This window comes from Tachypleus tridentatus, chromosome 11, assembly GCF_004210375.1.
Source record: "Tachypleus tridentatus isolate NWPU-2018 chromosome 11, ASM421037v1, whole genome shotgun sequence".
In the NCBI taxonomy this organism is placed as follows: domain Eukaryota; kingdom Metazoa; phylum Arthropoda; class Merostomata; order Xiphosura; family Limulidae; genus Tachypleus; species Tachypleus tridentatus.
The window spans coordinates 68,405,532-68,418,332 of record NC_134835.1 but is presented as its reverse complement, the minus strand read 5'-3'; the positions used below and the strand labels follow the sequence as shown (position 1 = coordinate 68,418,332).

Genomic DNA, 12,801 nt, shown 5'->3' with positions numbered 1-12,801 from the left:
CCTAAATACATACATGGCCCGGCATGGCCAAGCGCGTAATGCGCGCGACTCGTAATCCGAGGGTCGCGGGTTCGCACCCGCGTCGCGCTAAACATGCTCACTCTCCCAGCCGTGGGGGCGTTATAATGTGACGGTCAATCCCACTATTCGTTGGTAAAAGAGTAGCCCAAGAGTTGGCGGTGGGTGGTGATGACTAGCTGCCTTCCCTCTAGTCTTACACTGCTAAATTAGGGACGGCTAGCACAGATAGCCCTCGAGTAGCTTTGTGCGAAATTCCAAAAAAAAAAAAAAAAAAATACATACATTTTGTAGCTTGTATAAACTTTATTACACTCGTGTGTAAAACAAATAATTTGATAGATAAACATTATTTAAAATAACCAGCAAAATTTTGTTGATCTAATTTTATTTAAGTCGTGTGATCACAGATGATATACGAAAAAAAAAACACACTTTGTCGAAGGTAAGACTTGTTGGTTAGATATAAGAAGCTATGGAACCGGCCTTGGCGGGATATTTTAAAGAATAGTTTTTAAGTGACGTAAACATTTTTTTCTAGTTCTACACAAGTTGAACGTGAACTTCCTACTTAGAGAAAAACTCGGCAAAGAGCTCGAACCAACCTTGACCCGTTGAAAGTGCAAACAACCACCCGCTGACTGTGATTTCTCTTGAATCTTAAACCATATACTTCATTTGTTTTTTACATCTACACCTACCGCGGCTTCAACATGACTGTTTGGTGCCAGACGAGGTGAAAAATTGCAACGTAACTGATTGATATGTTAATGTTCTGACTACAGCATCTGTTTGTATTTCTAAACAGGTTCAACTCGTCAGAAGTCAACTAGCCACTAAAGATGGTTTATATGAACTCAAACCCTCTTCTTTGATGATTAATTTTCTTTAAAGATAATTTGAGAAAAAAGCATTTAAGTAGTTATCAGATATGTAATGTAAAATAAACTGACACTTAGTTTATTCTCGATCACATTTTAATTTAATTTAAACCCGTTTTAGAATACAGCATTTGTGTTTTTGTAAAACTGTCAACACGCACTGTAATGACTAACTACTTATTTAGTATTGCCTCCTGCTAGTAGGGCTGTGACGATTACACGATTAACCGGTTACGGTTCGGTTACTGCTCTTAACCGGTTAATCTAAGATATTTTTCCGAGAAAAATAAATGAGGGAAAACAATACGATTATCGACATTTGCGTGTAAATATTCCATTATTTGACCTTGACATTGGTATGCTTGCCTATCGCGATTTTACGAACTGCTTGCCTTTTTGTTTGGTTGAATTTTCGTTGTTGTTGTTGTTGAAAGCCTTTACAGTTTTTGTTAACGTTCGGTGCGGCCGTCACGCGCAAATTCCTAGGTCTGTGACGATTTCACGATTAACTGGCTGCGGTTCGGTTACGAGGCAAAGATTAACCGGTTACAAAAGTCCGTAATCGTCGCAGCCCTACCTGCTGGTACAGAGGTAAGTCTTCGGATTTACAACATTAAAATCAGGGGCTCGATTGCCTTCGGTGGGCTCAGCAGATACCTCGGTGTAGCTTTACTATAAGAAAAACACACAAACACACACATTTAGTATTGTACCTGTTTTATCTACGATAAAAAAAGTGCTTTATATACGACAACCATTATTTAAGATCCTTAAAATTTGGCATGTGTGTTTAATTTCAGTCAACATATTTTTCTCTGAAATGCGATAGGTATTACAATTAAATTATTTTGATCTTCTTTTTTTTCTGATAACTGATATCTTTATCTGATAACTAAACATTTGAACTTAGTTTCCTGTGGCCGACAGTGGAGGTCTTTAAATGATGTGTTCTTGATTGGTACATAGACGAGTTAAACAGATGTTTAGTATGTTATAATAATAGTTTTGGAGTCTTGCCATCGATCTGTCACAGCGTATGGTCGTGCTCTGACATCTTAATATATTTGCAGCTTAGTTTCCATTGCAGAAGACTCTGTATAAGATTATCATGTTCAAGTCACAACAGTCCTCTCTGCTTGCTTTTCATAAGCCATGTAATGTATGGGAATGATAGTTTCCCAATGCTTTTGTCATCAATCAGACCGCACAGAAATTCAAAGACCCTCTTCTTGCAAATTAATTGTTATTTCGTATAAAAAATCTGAAGGATATATCGTAGAAATAATCTAGGAACACACAACTTGCATCGTTTTACAATTATGTTGCATACTGCTGTGCGTAAAGTACGTCGCTGGCTTTTGTCACCGACCCCCTGCGTTTGTGGATTCTCACCTGTAATGTTATGTTTTTCACGACTGGGAAACAACTTGTTGTAGATCACTTTCTGGATGGTACTGGGTCCCAAAGCTGTTCCTCTTTTGTTGATTCTTTGATGCCATTAACTACAAAACAATACTCCAACTCTCCGAAATGAGCACAACTTTATCCATGTTCGTGAATAGTTCGTTGAAAAGTACTGCTGTAGAAATTGCTCAATTTTTAATATCGCACGAATGCCATTCAACCATTTTGGTTTTCACGTAAGTAGCTGATTTTGTATCAAAATCGTTTTAATATTTTATTAACTCCTCCCTATAGACATACGTATGAAGGTGTAGTATATATTTAGATGAAATTTATCCATAAATTTAGTTTGTTTAAAATTAAACACAAAGCTACAGAATAGGCTATCTGTTCTTTATCGGGTATCAAAAACCGGTTTCTAGAGTTGTAAGTCAGCAGATATCCCACTGCATCACTGTTTGTTTGTTTTTTAGAATTTCGCACATAGCTACACGAGGTGATCTGCGCTAGCCGTCTCTAATTTAGCAGTGTAAGACTAGAGGAAAGGCAGCTAGTCATCACCGCCAACTCTTGGGCTACTCTTTACCAAAGAATAGTGGGATTGACTGTAATATTATAACGCCCCCACGGCTGAAAAGACTTGCATGTTTGGAAATAATGTATTTATTAGTGGTTTACAATTTAAGATGATGTATTTATACGAGGGGTAAGAATGTTTTGTAGTAGGCATATGGGTGATGTTTGTGTAACGTAGATGCTTTATGGAGTTGCATAGATGTATTTGAGGTCAGTATATAAATAATTCATTTGTTTCGTGTTTGTGTATCATGTATTTGGTACGTATATAGAAGATATGAAAAAGTTATAAATAGAAACGTACAAAACTTACTATTTATGAGAGAAAGGAAGACTACAGTTTTTTGTCTCAAAACGAAATTTAAAAAATGATTTCTATCGGTTATATTGCAGCGAATAGAGAAATATTTGCTTCGTCTGATAAGTATATTGACAGAATTTTCATAGAGGTTTTTCTACTCCAAAATTTGCCTCCAAATAAGAGTAGGAAAATACAAAACGTATATCTCACAATGTTATTAATTTGATTTAGTATTTGTTATTAAAACTTTTTTTGGTGAAAACATTTAGTTTGAAACTCGAGACTTTATTCTTACCTCACATCACAAGAATAAACTTTGTTTACAGACATCATTGTCAGACTTAAATGAAGGTGACACGGATGACATTGACGTGATCAGAATGGTAGTTGGTGTTCCATTACTACGGATGTGCTAACATAATGGCTGTTAAACTACACTAGTCTTTCTGACAAAAGTAGTTCAAAAGCTGGAGATGGGTGTTGTTGACTGTTTGCAATCCCATTAGTATATTAGTCCAGTGTTAAGGACGTCTGTATGCAGTAGCCCTTAACAATCTTTACACGAATACTTACATAACAAAATAAAAAGAAATGTCAATTTTCCTAATTTGGGAATTAATACTTGTTTTAAAGTGATAAGTAAAAGAGATGAATGGAGAAAACAAATTATAAGAAATAATATCTATATCAAGTTAAAGTTAAATATTTCATGGAATATCAGATGTTAGAGAAGGGTCTGTTGTGAAGCAGGAGTTATTAACTTGATTTCAATTTTCATTTTAATAATTTGAAGTTCATTTGTCAAACAAGTATCTGATTTAGACTTCATTATGTAATAGGTTTTAACTTTCATATTACACGAATAAATGAATGGATGAGTGACCTCATGATATAAGTTTAAAATATAGAGAAGAAAACGTCTTGTACTATTTTATGTTTCAAAGCAAAGATTTTAAGGTAATTTATTTTATCTTAAATATACCAAAGATTATATATAGGACAAGACAACGAATAGAATTGTAACGTCTCTACTGCGACATTAAAAAGACAAACAAAAAATACTATTTGACACTGATTTGTTTCTGCAGATATCCGTCACTAAGGTCGATAACTTGTCGCCATTATAGCTTGAGTACGGATAGTTCTTTTTCTTTTTTGTAACAGCTAGTTATTTGACTCTAAAGGAAAAATGGAGTTTTTTGCTATGTTAAGAAAATTTATTCCTTACTAAAAAAAATATTCACGTTGAAAAAGTGCAACTTGCTAATTTTTGGTCGTTCATCAAAACTTTCTGAACTTAGTCTTTGAGAGACAGAGTAATTTGTTCATCATAAGCTCAAACCATTAAAATTATCATTATTTATTAATTCAAGGAAAGTAGTGGAAGTGAAATTCAGGGAGTTAATGAAAATTAACATTTAAATGTGTTTTAAATTAAGTATTAAGATTACACTCAACATAATCATTTAATATATCGAGCTGAATGTTCTTTTTTTTGGTTAACAGTTTAGTATGTAGTTGCTATGATGGTTCACTCTATATTCGGTCGTGAGAAAATAAAACAGGATACTTGATGTTGAACGTTGAAGAAATAAAGTACGTATCGTGAATTAATATTGACAGTGTTGTTTAAGAGCAGTAGGTTGTAAGTAGGTTTAAACGTTAGTTATTAACTTGTGTTTTCTTATAGCAAAGCCACATTGAGCTATCTGTTGAGTACACCGAGGGGAATCTAACCCTTGATTTTAGCGTTGTAAATCCAAAGACTTACCACTGTACTAGCGGGGGACAATTAATTTGTGAAAACCATCTAAAAATAGTGTCTACCTACTTAGTACTTAAGTGTTTACCTATGATGCTATTTCCTTGGTTTTCACAAATGCATTCTGTGTTCCCAAAGTTGTTGGTGTATTATTGTAGTCCTGGAACTAATTACCAAAATATACTCTACTATACAGAGTGAGAAGGTCCGGCATGACCAGGTGGTTAAGGCACTCGACTGCTAAATTAGCGCAGATAACCCTCGCGATTTCGTTTGATTCTTAAACAGTGTGCTCTACCATTACTTCTAATCATATTCTTTCAGAATTAACACATGTAATCCAACATATGATTTAACTGCGTTATTTACTACTATACAACTTCATGACTTAGTAATGGTTAGAAGTTCCTTTAATAGATCTGTTTTATAGTTCTACCAATAAAAATAGAAAAACTTAACAACAACAAAAACGCTTTTAATTTATAATATTCTTACCACAAATGTAAATTTTCCAAATCCGGAATTAACATCCATAACAAAGATATATTGACGAGTTAATTAATGTTAACAATCTAATTGTAGGTAGGTTTTATCCTACGAATCAAGAACTTTTCTATATCAACGAAGCACACGAATTAGGTATAAGATAAATATAGTAATAATAATATTTATGATGAATGACTTCACATTTCAATTATATGAACTTTTCTCGCAAAATAGTAACGTTCCAAGAATTCTCGTGCAAGGTATCATAAATTCATATCTTAGGTATTGTAAAATGTGTAGCAATGAGCAGTTCTTAATATATTAGCACAAACTAATTTTAATGACTTTGAGGAAATTAATTAGGTATTTTAAGTTATTTTACAATAATTACAAAAAAGTATTTAGATAAATATAAAAATTTGATTTAGACAAAATTATAACATACACAATATTTTTTTAAAATTTATTCTTGGTGAAAGAATTGTAAATATATATTTGGACATTTCATATGTTATACAGTGGGATTAATGTAAGTAATGGTCGTTTTTTCAGCCATAGGGGTGTTAGAACGTTACGGTCAATCCCACTATTCCTTGGTAAAAGAATATCCCAAGAATTAGTGGTGGGCGGTGATAACTAGCTGCGTTCCCTCGAGTCTTACACTGCTAAGTTAAAGAAGACTAGTGCAGTTAGTCCTCGTGTAGCCTTGCGCGAAATTCAAAAACAAACAATATATTCCCAACATCATATTGTACTGTTAACTTCTAAGTCAGCTCTACTGTCTCCCCATCAATGTCTTGTCCTACTTATATTTTCTTCTTATTGTTTTTGTGTTTATGTAATGTGATAAACCGCCTTCCCCTATTTGGCTGCACGCAGCAAAATGTGATTAAGATGTGGGTTATTGTGGGTTAGAGCATCGATATCTCCTCCTGGTTTTTCTTTCTTTCAATTACTAAGCATGTGAAGCCAGAGGGTTTGAGGTTAAATTAAATACTGTTCACCTCTAACGTAACAGGGTCTCTTACCTTTGCCAATACCTCAGAACATCAAAGCACATTTACATAACCACCAACCTTTTAAGTTGTACGTCTAGTTATTTCATATTAGATTTTTAAGTGCTGCGTCAGGTTCATGCTATCCTTCCTTTTGGTGTAATATGTTTTATAAATATTTTTGTAGCTTTCTTAAATAATATATAATGTATGCGCGTGTTTCTGTGATGCAAGCTTCGACTTTATTTCAGTATATACATTTTAAAAATATTTTGGTTTGAAATTAATAATACATGTCTTACATACACACCAGAAACTGTTTTTTTCACATTACTACAACGAAAGAATTTATACATGGTTATATTTCACGTTATATTGAGCTACAGTGTAACAAAATATTTTTTAACGTTTTTGTTTCATGTTAACTGAGTAATATTTTTCGCTACTATGAACGAGTAGTATTATTCGCATGGTTATAAGGTACCAAAACGTTTATCTCTTTAAACGTGTTACAATAGTATATGCTGTGAAAGCTTTTATCCTGACACTACGTCTTTAAATAAGTGATTTTAAAATATTCTAGAGTGAGAAACAACCAGTATATTGCTAATATATTTTGCATATATAGCTGGAGTAGATCAATATTTCAGACTGCAATGCGCTTACTCTAGGTCCTTTTTTTTTTTTTTTTCCTATGACAACGCAGTAACATTCCAGGGGATCGAGACAGAGTGTACATTATATAGAAGGCAGGTCGAATGGAGTCGTTGTGTGGGTTGAAAGAATTCCGGCTTGAATAAGTAATTATTATGCGCAGAAAGGCAGTAATAAGATATTCTATTGAAAGGGAAACTTCGAACGACATAACCTAGCGTCATATTTCTCTGTCCACTGTTAAATTTTGATACATCATGCTCGTAAGTACGGTGACGTCTGGTGGTGGGTGTGTGTATACGTATATAATATCGTCAGCTTTTCTGTATACATGAATCATTCTATGTCAACTCACCCAGATAAAAGAACTTATCCCAGTCCATGCCATAGATTTTCTTGGAAAAAAAATCAAACAAGAACTCTTCATTTTGATTTTAGCCATGCAAAATCTTACAGCTGTAATCCAAATAGTTTTAAAAAATGATTTTTTTTTAAAGATCACCCCTCTCAAGCGAAAATCTGACCTTTTTTATTGCAGATCTGTGCATTTCGGGCCTTTTTATAAAACAATAATTGTTACCATCAAATCTATGAATACTGTTCTTTTGTAAGTAGGCCTAGAAATATGCTCCATACCCGTAAGTGTTTAATCAACACTTAATTATTCCTGCAGCTTGTAGTGAGTGTCTTAAAATGGCTACGAAGCTCATTTTCTAATTTTTTTTTCTGAAATAGCACGTTAAAGTTTGACTTTAACTGCTTGCAGAATTCTAGAATCTGAACGTATTGAGTTGAGATTTTTACTGGTTTTAAATAAAACTCTAAATGGTCCTTCTTGTAATTAACTGATTTTCATGCCAATAAAATTGTATTACAAGTTGATTCGATGGATGGTATCCATTTTTCTTATTCGAGTGTGAAATCGCTCATTTTTAAAATTTAATATTTTGGTCTTTTTTTTTACATTTTGAAACAAAAAATTGAATTATTATCACAGTTGTAACAAACCTGCAAGTTGTACCTTTATGCATGTAATATTCAAAGCTATTATCCGACTTGAATATGGCTTCAGAATGGACAGTTTTGTTTCCTAGGGTTTATTAACTCTACAGTATTCCGCGCTAAGCTATACGAAGATTATCTGCTCTAGTAGTCCATATTTTAGTAGCTTAAGACTGGAGGAAAGGTAGCTGGTCCTCACCACCCACTGTCAATTCTTGGGCTATTCTTTTACCAACGAATAGTGGGACTGACTGCCACATAACGTCTCCAAGCAAGGGAAAGCATATTTGGTGTGACATGGATTTGAACCCGTGACCCTCACATTGCAAGTCAAGCATCCTAACCACCTGGACGTGTTGTGTCTTATCAAATACTTCTTCAAAACATGGGTAGTAGTTTTCTTCTCTAAAGCAGCATTAACAACATCCTTTATGCTAACGCTATGGGATTTTAAGTTTCTTTTCATCATCCTCATGCCATAGGTACAGCCATATCAAGCATAATTATTTATGCTAATTATTTAAGCTAATATTACACGACGCTAAACGCTATTTAATCAGGATAATCTGATAAATTAAGTAAATGTGTGTGCCCCCCGCTAGTACAGCGGTATGTCTCCGGATTTACAACGCTAAAATCAGGGGTTCGATTTCCCTTCGGTGGGCTGAGCAGATAGCCCTTTGTGTGGTTTTGCTATACGAAAAACACACACACAGTAAATGTGTGCTAAAAAGTTGGCAGTAAATAATTAATAATAATCATCCAGCCTGTCTTTTGAAGACATGAAAAAGAAACTGCTAATCTAGTTTGTTGGTTTAATTATCTTCATACTATTTCACTTAATAATTTTTCTGCTCTGAATCAACCGTCTATATTTCAAATGGGGAAAAGCTAAAAACTGTTCTTTTACTCTCGGTTGAAGCTGTAGCAAGTGTTAGACCGATAGCTTACATATTTTACATAAGAGTACGCTAAAATGGATGTTTTTGTGTTAAATAACTTTGCACATATTAACATATGCTCCTAACAGTAGATTGTAAAGATCTAGCAATGTAATAACTTTAAAATTTATAACATTGTTTTTTTATAATATATCAAGGTTTTCGTAATTTTGGTGCAACAAAAAATGAGAAAATATTCAATCAAAATTAGAGATGTTATATCTCATGTATTTCTTAATGTATTACTTTGAAATTTAGTATGTGAAGTAAGAGTTTAATAGAGAACATCCACAGTCTGAGCTACGGTAGGTGGATTTTGCTAAACTATTACTCTTGTTATTAGCACACAATGTGTCCTGCTGGTTGTTTTTTGGTTGCATTGTGACTTGATTTGATTCATTATGATTCTTTATTATAATACATGATGCTGATATCATATTTCTTATTAGGCACAGGAACGTTTGGAAGAGTGTGTTTGTGTCGAGATAAACTGTCTGGCAGCTACTATGCTATGAAAATCCTGGAAATGGTTGATATTATTCGATTGAAGCAGGTGGAGCACGTGAAGAACGAGAAATCAATTCTTCAAGAAGTTACTCATCCATTCATCATTAATATGTAAGATGGGTAAAATATATTTAAAAATGATGCAAAACTTTAAATATTGATCAAATAATTTACATAATCTAATAACATTATACAACCGCTTGTACTGTGAAAAGTTAGTTGAGTTATTGATGCCTATACCGTTCAAAAAATAAATTTTCATTGATTAAATGTAAAATCTTTAAGGCGTTCGATATGTTGGTTTTTGTTTTGAATAAATAACATCCGTAAAGTCGTTCGACACCATTATTCTTTAGGTAACGTTCTTTGATTATGCAAATTTTTTTTGTTTTGTTTCTACTTAAGTTTTGTTTTTATGTAACTGAAGAATAAAAACAAACTAGGACTAACTTGTATAACTTAAGGTAATCGCTCTTCACAAGAATGGTGTTTAGGCCTCCTGTTGTTTTAGGAACAACTTTCTGCATCGTCGTTCGTAATGTCTTAGGGCCATGATTACACACCACTGTGTGTACATCAACTGTTCCATCGTATTAAGCCTATGTAAAAATGATAAGGTCAGGCTTTACGTAGACAGTTTCTCTGTATGAAAAATGAAGTTTACGAGGTCACATTAAGTAGATCAAACTATGGAGATCTATGTAGGAAGTTGAAGAAATCTATATTAGAAGTTGAATGAGATCACTGGGATTTTGGTTCATTCGTGACAGCAGTCGTTAATGTCAGGTGTGAGTGGAAGGTTGTGATTTTCGAGAGCGTCATATTTCTGGTAACTATCATGATAACGGAACATGCACAACTTTTATTACAATGATACTTTGTATTACAAGCTTCGCTTGGTGGACGACGGTGTTACTGAAGATCGATATAGATTTTTATGGTCGTTGTCCTAACAACTTGCCCGTGTTATTCTGTTTCCATAGAGAATAATTGTGGTTCCATTTGATAACACGTTCTTTGGGCTCTATATCCTTTAACACTCCCTCGGTGGGGGCCACCCCAAGGCCCCCCATGAGTCAATCGGCTGGTCCATTTGGGCTAGGATGTGCCAAGTACCAGTGTTGAATGTTCTCAAAAGGTGTTGTGGACATTGTATCTAATGCTGATGTTTGGGTATAGTGCTCAAGAAACCCTGGCGATGCTGCAGTGTCCTTGTTTGGCATTTTAGTGCGTCCCCTCGTAAGGCTCCATGGTGAGTGGGGTCAGTGGGCACCAAAATATTCATTTTATTATGGATCCTCCAAATAAAAACTTAAATAAAATAGTAAAAAAAAAACAGTACATAGGTAAACGACCAAGTCGTGAAGATTCTGAGCAGCAATCTTCAACATCCGTAACACTTGTTACCTCATTTTCTTGTACTGCATTCTCTTTCAGACAAACCTTTAAGGCAAATGTCTCATTCATAAGGGACTAGAGTGACTTGCTGGCTCCCCAAAGTCAGTAAAGAAGCTTCACTCTGGTGACATTGGTGGAAACATCCACATCTCAACACAGTGAACTCCTCTTGCATTCAAAGACGATTGGGGATATACCTATTGTGGTTACACCACATGCTACTTTGAATTCATCACGAAGAGTTATTGTTGAGAGGAATTTGGAGAACATCTCCAAGTTGAATATTCTTGTTGGTTTCTTCACCCAAGGAGTTTCTGCAGTGAGGCGTATCTCAACTTGCAAATATGAAATTATGATGCTGACGAATGTCCTCATTATGACATTTACATCACCACGTCCATCTGCCGCCATCAAGGCAGGTTATCTTAATTGCAGGGTACGGCCATACATTCCACATCCTCTCAGATCTTTCCAGTGTCAGCGATTCTCTCACTCGAAGACGTCTTGTGGTTTATTGACGTGTGCTCGTTGCGGCGGCAAGGACCAAGATGTCTATGAATGTGAAACGGACCCTCACTGCATCAATTTCAATGACTCTCACTCGTCCTACTTTCGTTCTTGCTATAAATGGTTAGAAGAAGAGGTGCTGTGTTTGAAAACGATTCATAACATTAATTATCCTGGGGCTCAAAAGTTGCTGTCAACCAATTCCTTTCACTATTACAGTCGGAATGCAGACGGATCTCTCTGTGCCTCCAAAAGAATCCTTTTTAAAAGAAATTAAAAGTCTTTTGACCTCCATAGATAAAAATGTTGATGAATCAGTTTCAACACCAATCTCTGTCCCTAACATGCATTCCAGCAAATCCCAAGATCCACTTCCTATGGTTCCTGGTAGAGGCATTTCCTCGGGTACATCTTCTCCCACTCCAACATGCAAAATGATCATTCGTTGACGTCCACAGTTGTTGGTATCCTCTTACAACAGTAAAGACCTGCCCAATCGATCAGAAGCAGGATTTATGGAGGTCGACAATTCTCCTTCGAATAAAGACAATAAAAAAAAAAAAGACGTGGTCGTAAGCAGAAGGGTTCTCCATCCAATTCGCCTACATAAATAAAAATGGCCACCTTGATAAAATGGAACAGTTTAGGTTATAAGTTTCAGCATTTCTGAAACTTGCCGATTCAGTCACCTTTCGGCGAATTTATTTGTTCAGAAATGACAGGGTGTGTGTTGGACGAGTGTATGGAGAAGTGATACTGTTAGTTGATCAGCATGTGTGCACCCTGTCTTTGCCACTTGACACACCCTTGGAGGTCATAGCCATCCGTGTTTCCTTGGGTCTTACCATCACTGTTTGTTCTCTCTACCTCTCGCCTTGAGAGACCTATGATCAATCAGACCTTGATGCTCTGTCCTGTGGGACTTTAATGGATATCTCATCTGGGGAAGTGCTGATATTGATGGGAGGGGTCGCTCCATAGCACATATGCTCTCTGATCACAACCTCTCTCTTTTCACAAGCGGTTTCTCTATTTATTTTTATGTACCCAGTCAGTCCTTTATTGCTATCGATCTCTCATTTTGTTCCCCTTCGTTATTATTCTACGTCTCATGGAGGGTTGACAATAACCCACGAGGCAGTGATCATTTTTCTATAATTTTCAGAGAGACTGGCAGTGATTGCTCCGATGGAAACTGGTTCAAGCAAACTGGCCCTCTTTCATTGCTCTCGCAGAACTTGATCCTGCCATCGTCTGTAAGCCATCAATAGACGACTGTGTGGCAGCAGTAACAGACTATATTATGCAGGCAGCTACTCAATGTATTCCTGAAACCTCTACACGTTTTCCAAGATATCCTCGTCCGTGG

The 12,801-nt window shown here is 35.4% G+C and overlaps 1 protein-coding gene across 3 annotated transcripts in view; it reads left to right on the top strand.

Annotated features, from left to right (window-relative positions):
* Positions 1–12,801, top strand: part of LOC143232379 (cAMP-dependent protein kinase catalytic subunit 3-like) — a 78,943-nt gene that overhangs the window by 49,959 nt on the left and 16,183 nt on the right. For all 3 annotated transcript variants that reach the window (XR_013017513.1, XM_076467727.1, XM_076467726.1), the window contains exon 2: positions 9,470–9,638. Coding sequence is in view for 2 of the 3 variants with exons in the window: in XM_076467727.1 (XP_076323842.1) it covers positions 9,470–9,638 (169 nt within the window). In the remaining variant the exon portion in view is untranslated. The remainder of the gene's footprint in view (positions 1–9,469; positions 9,639–12,801) is intronic.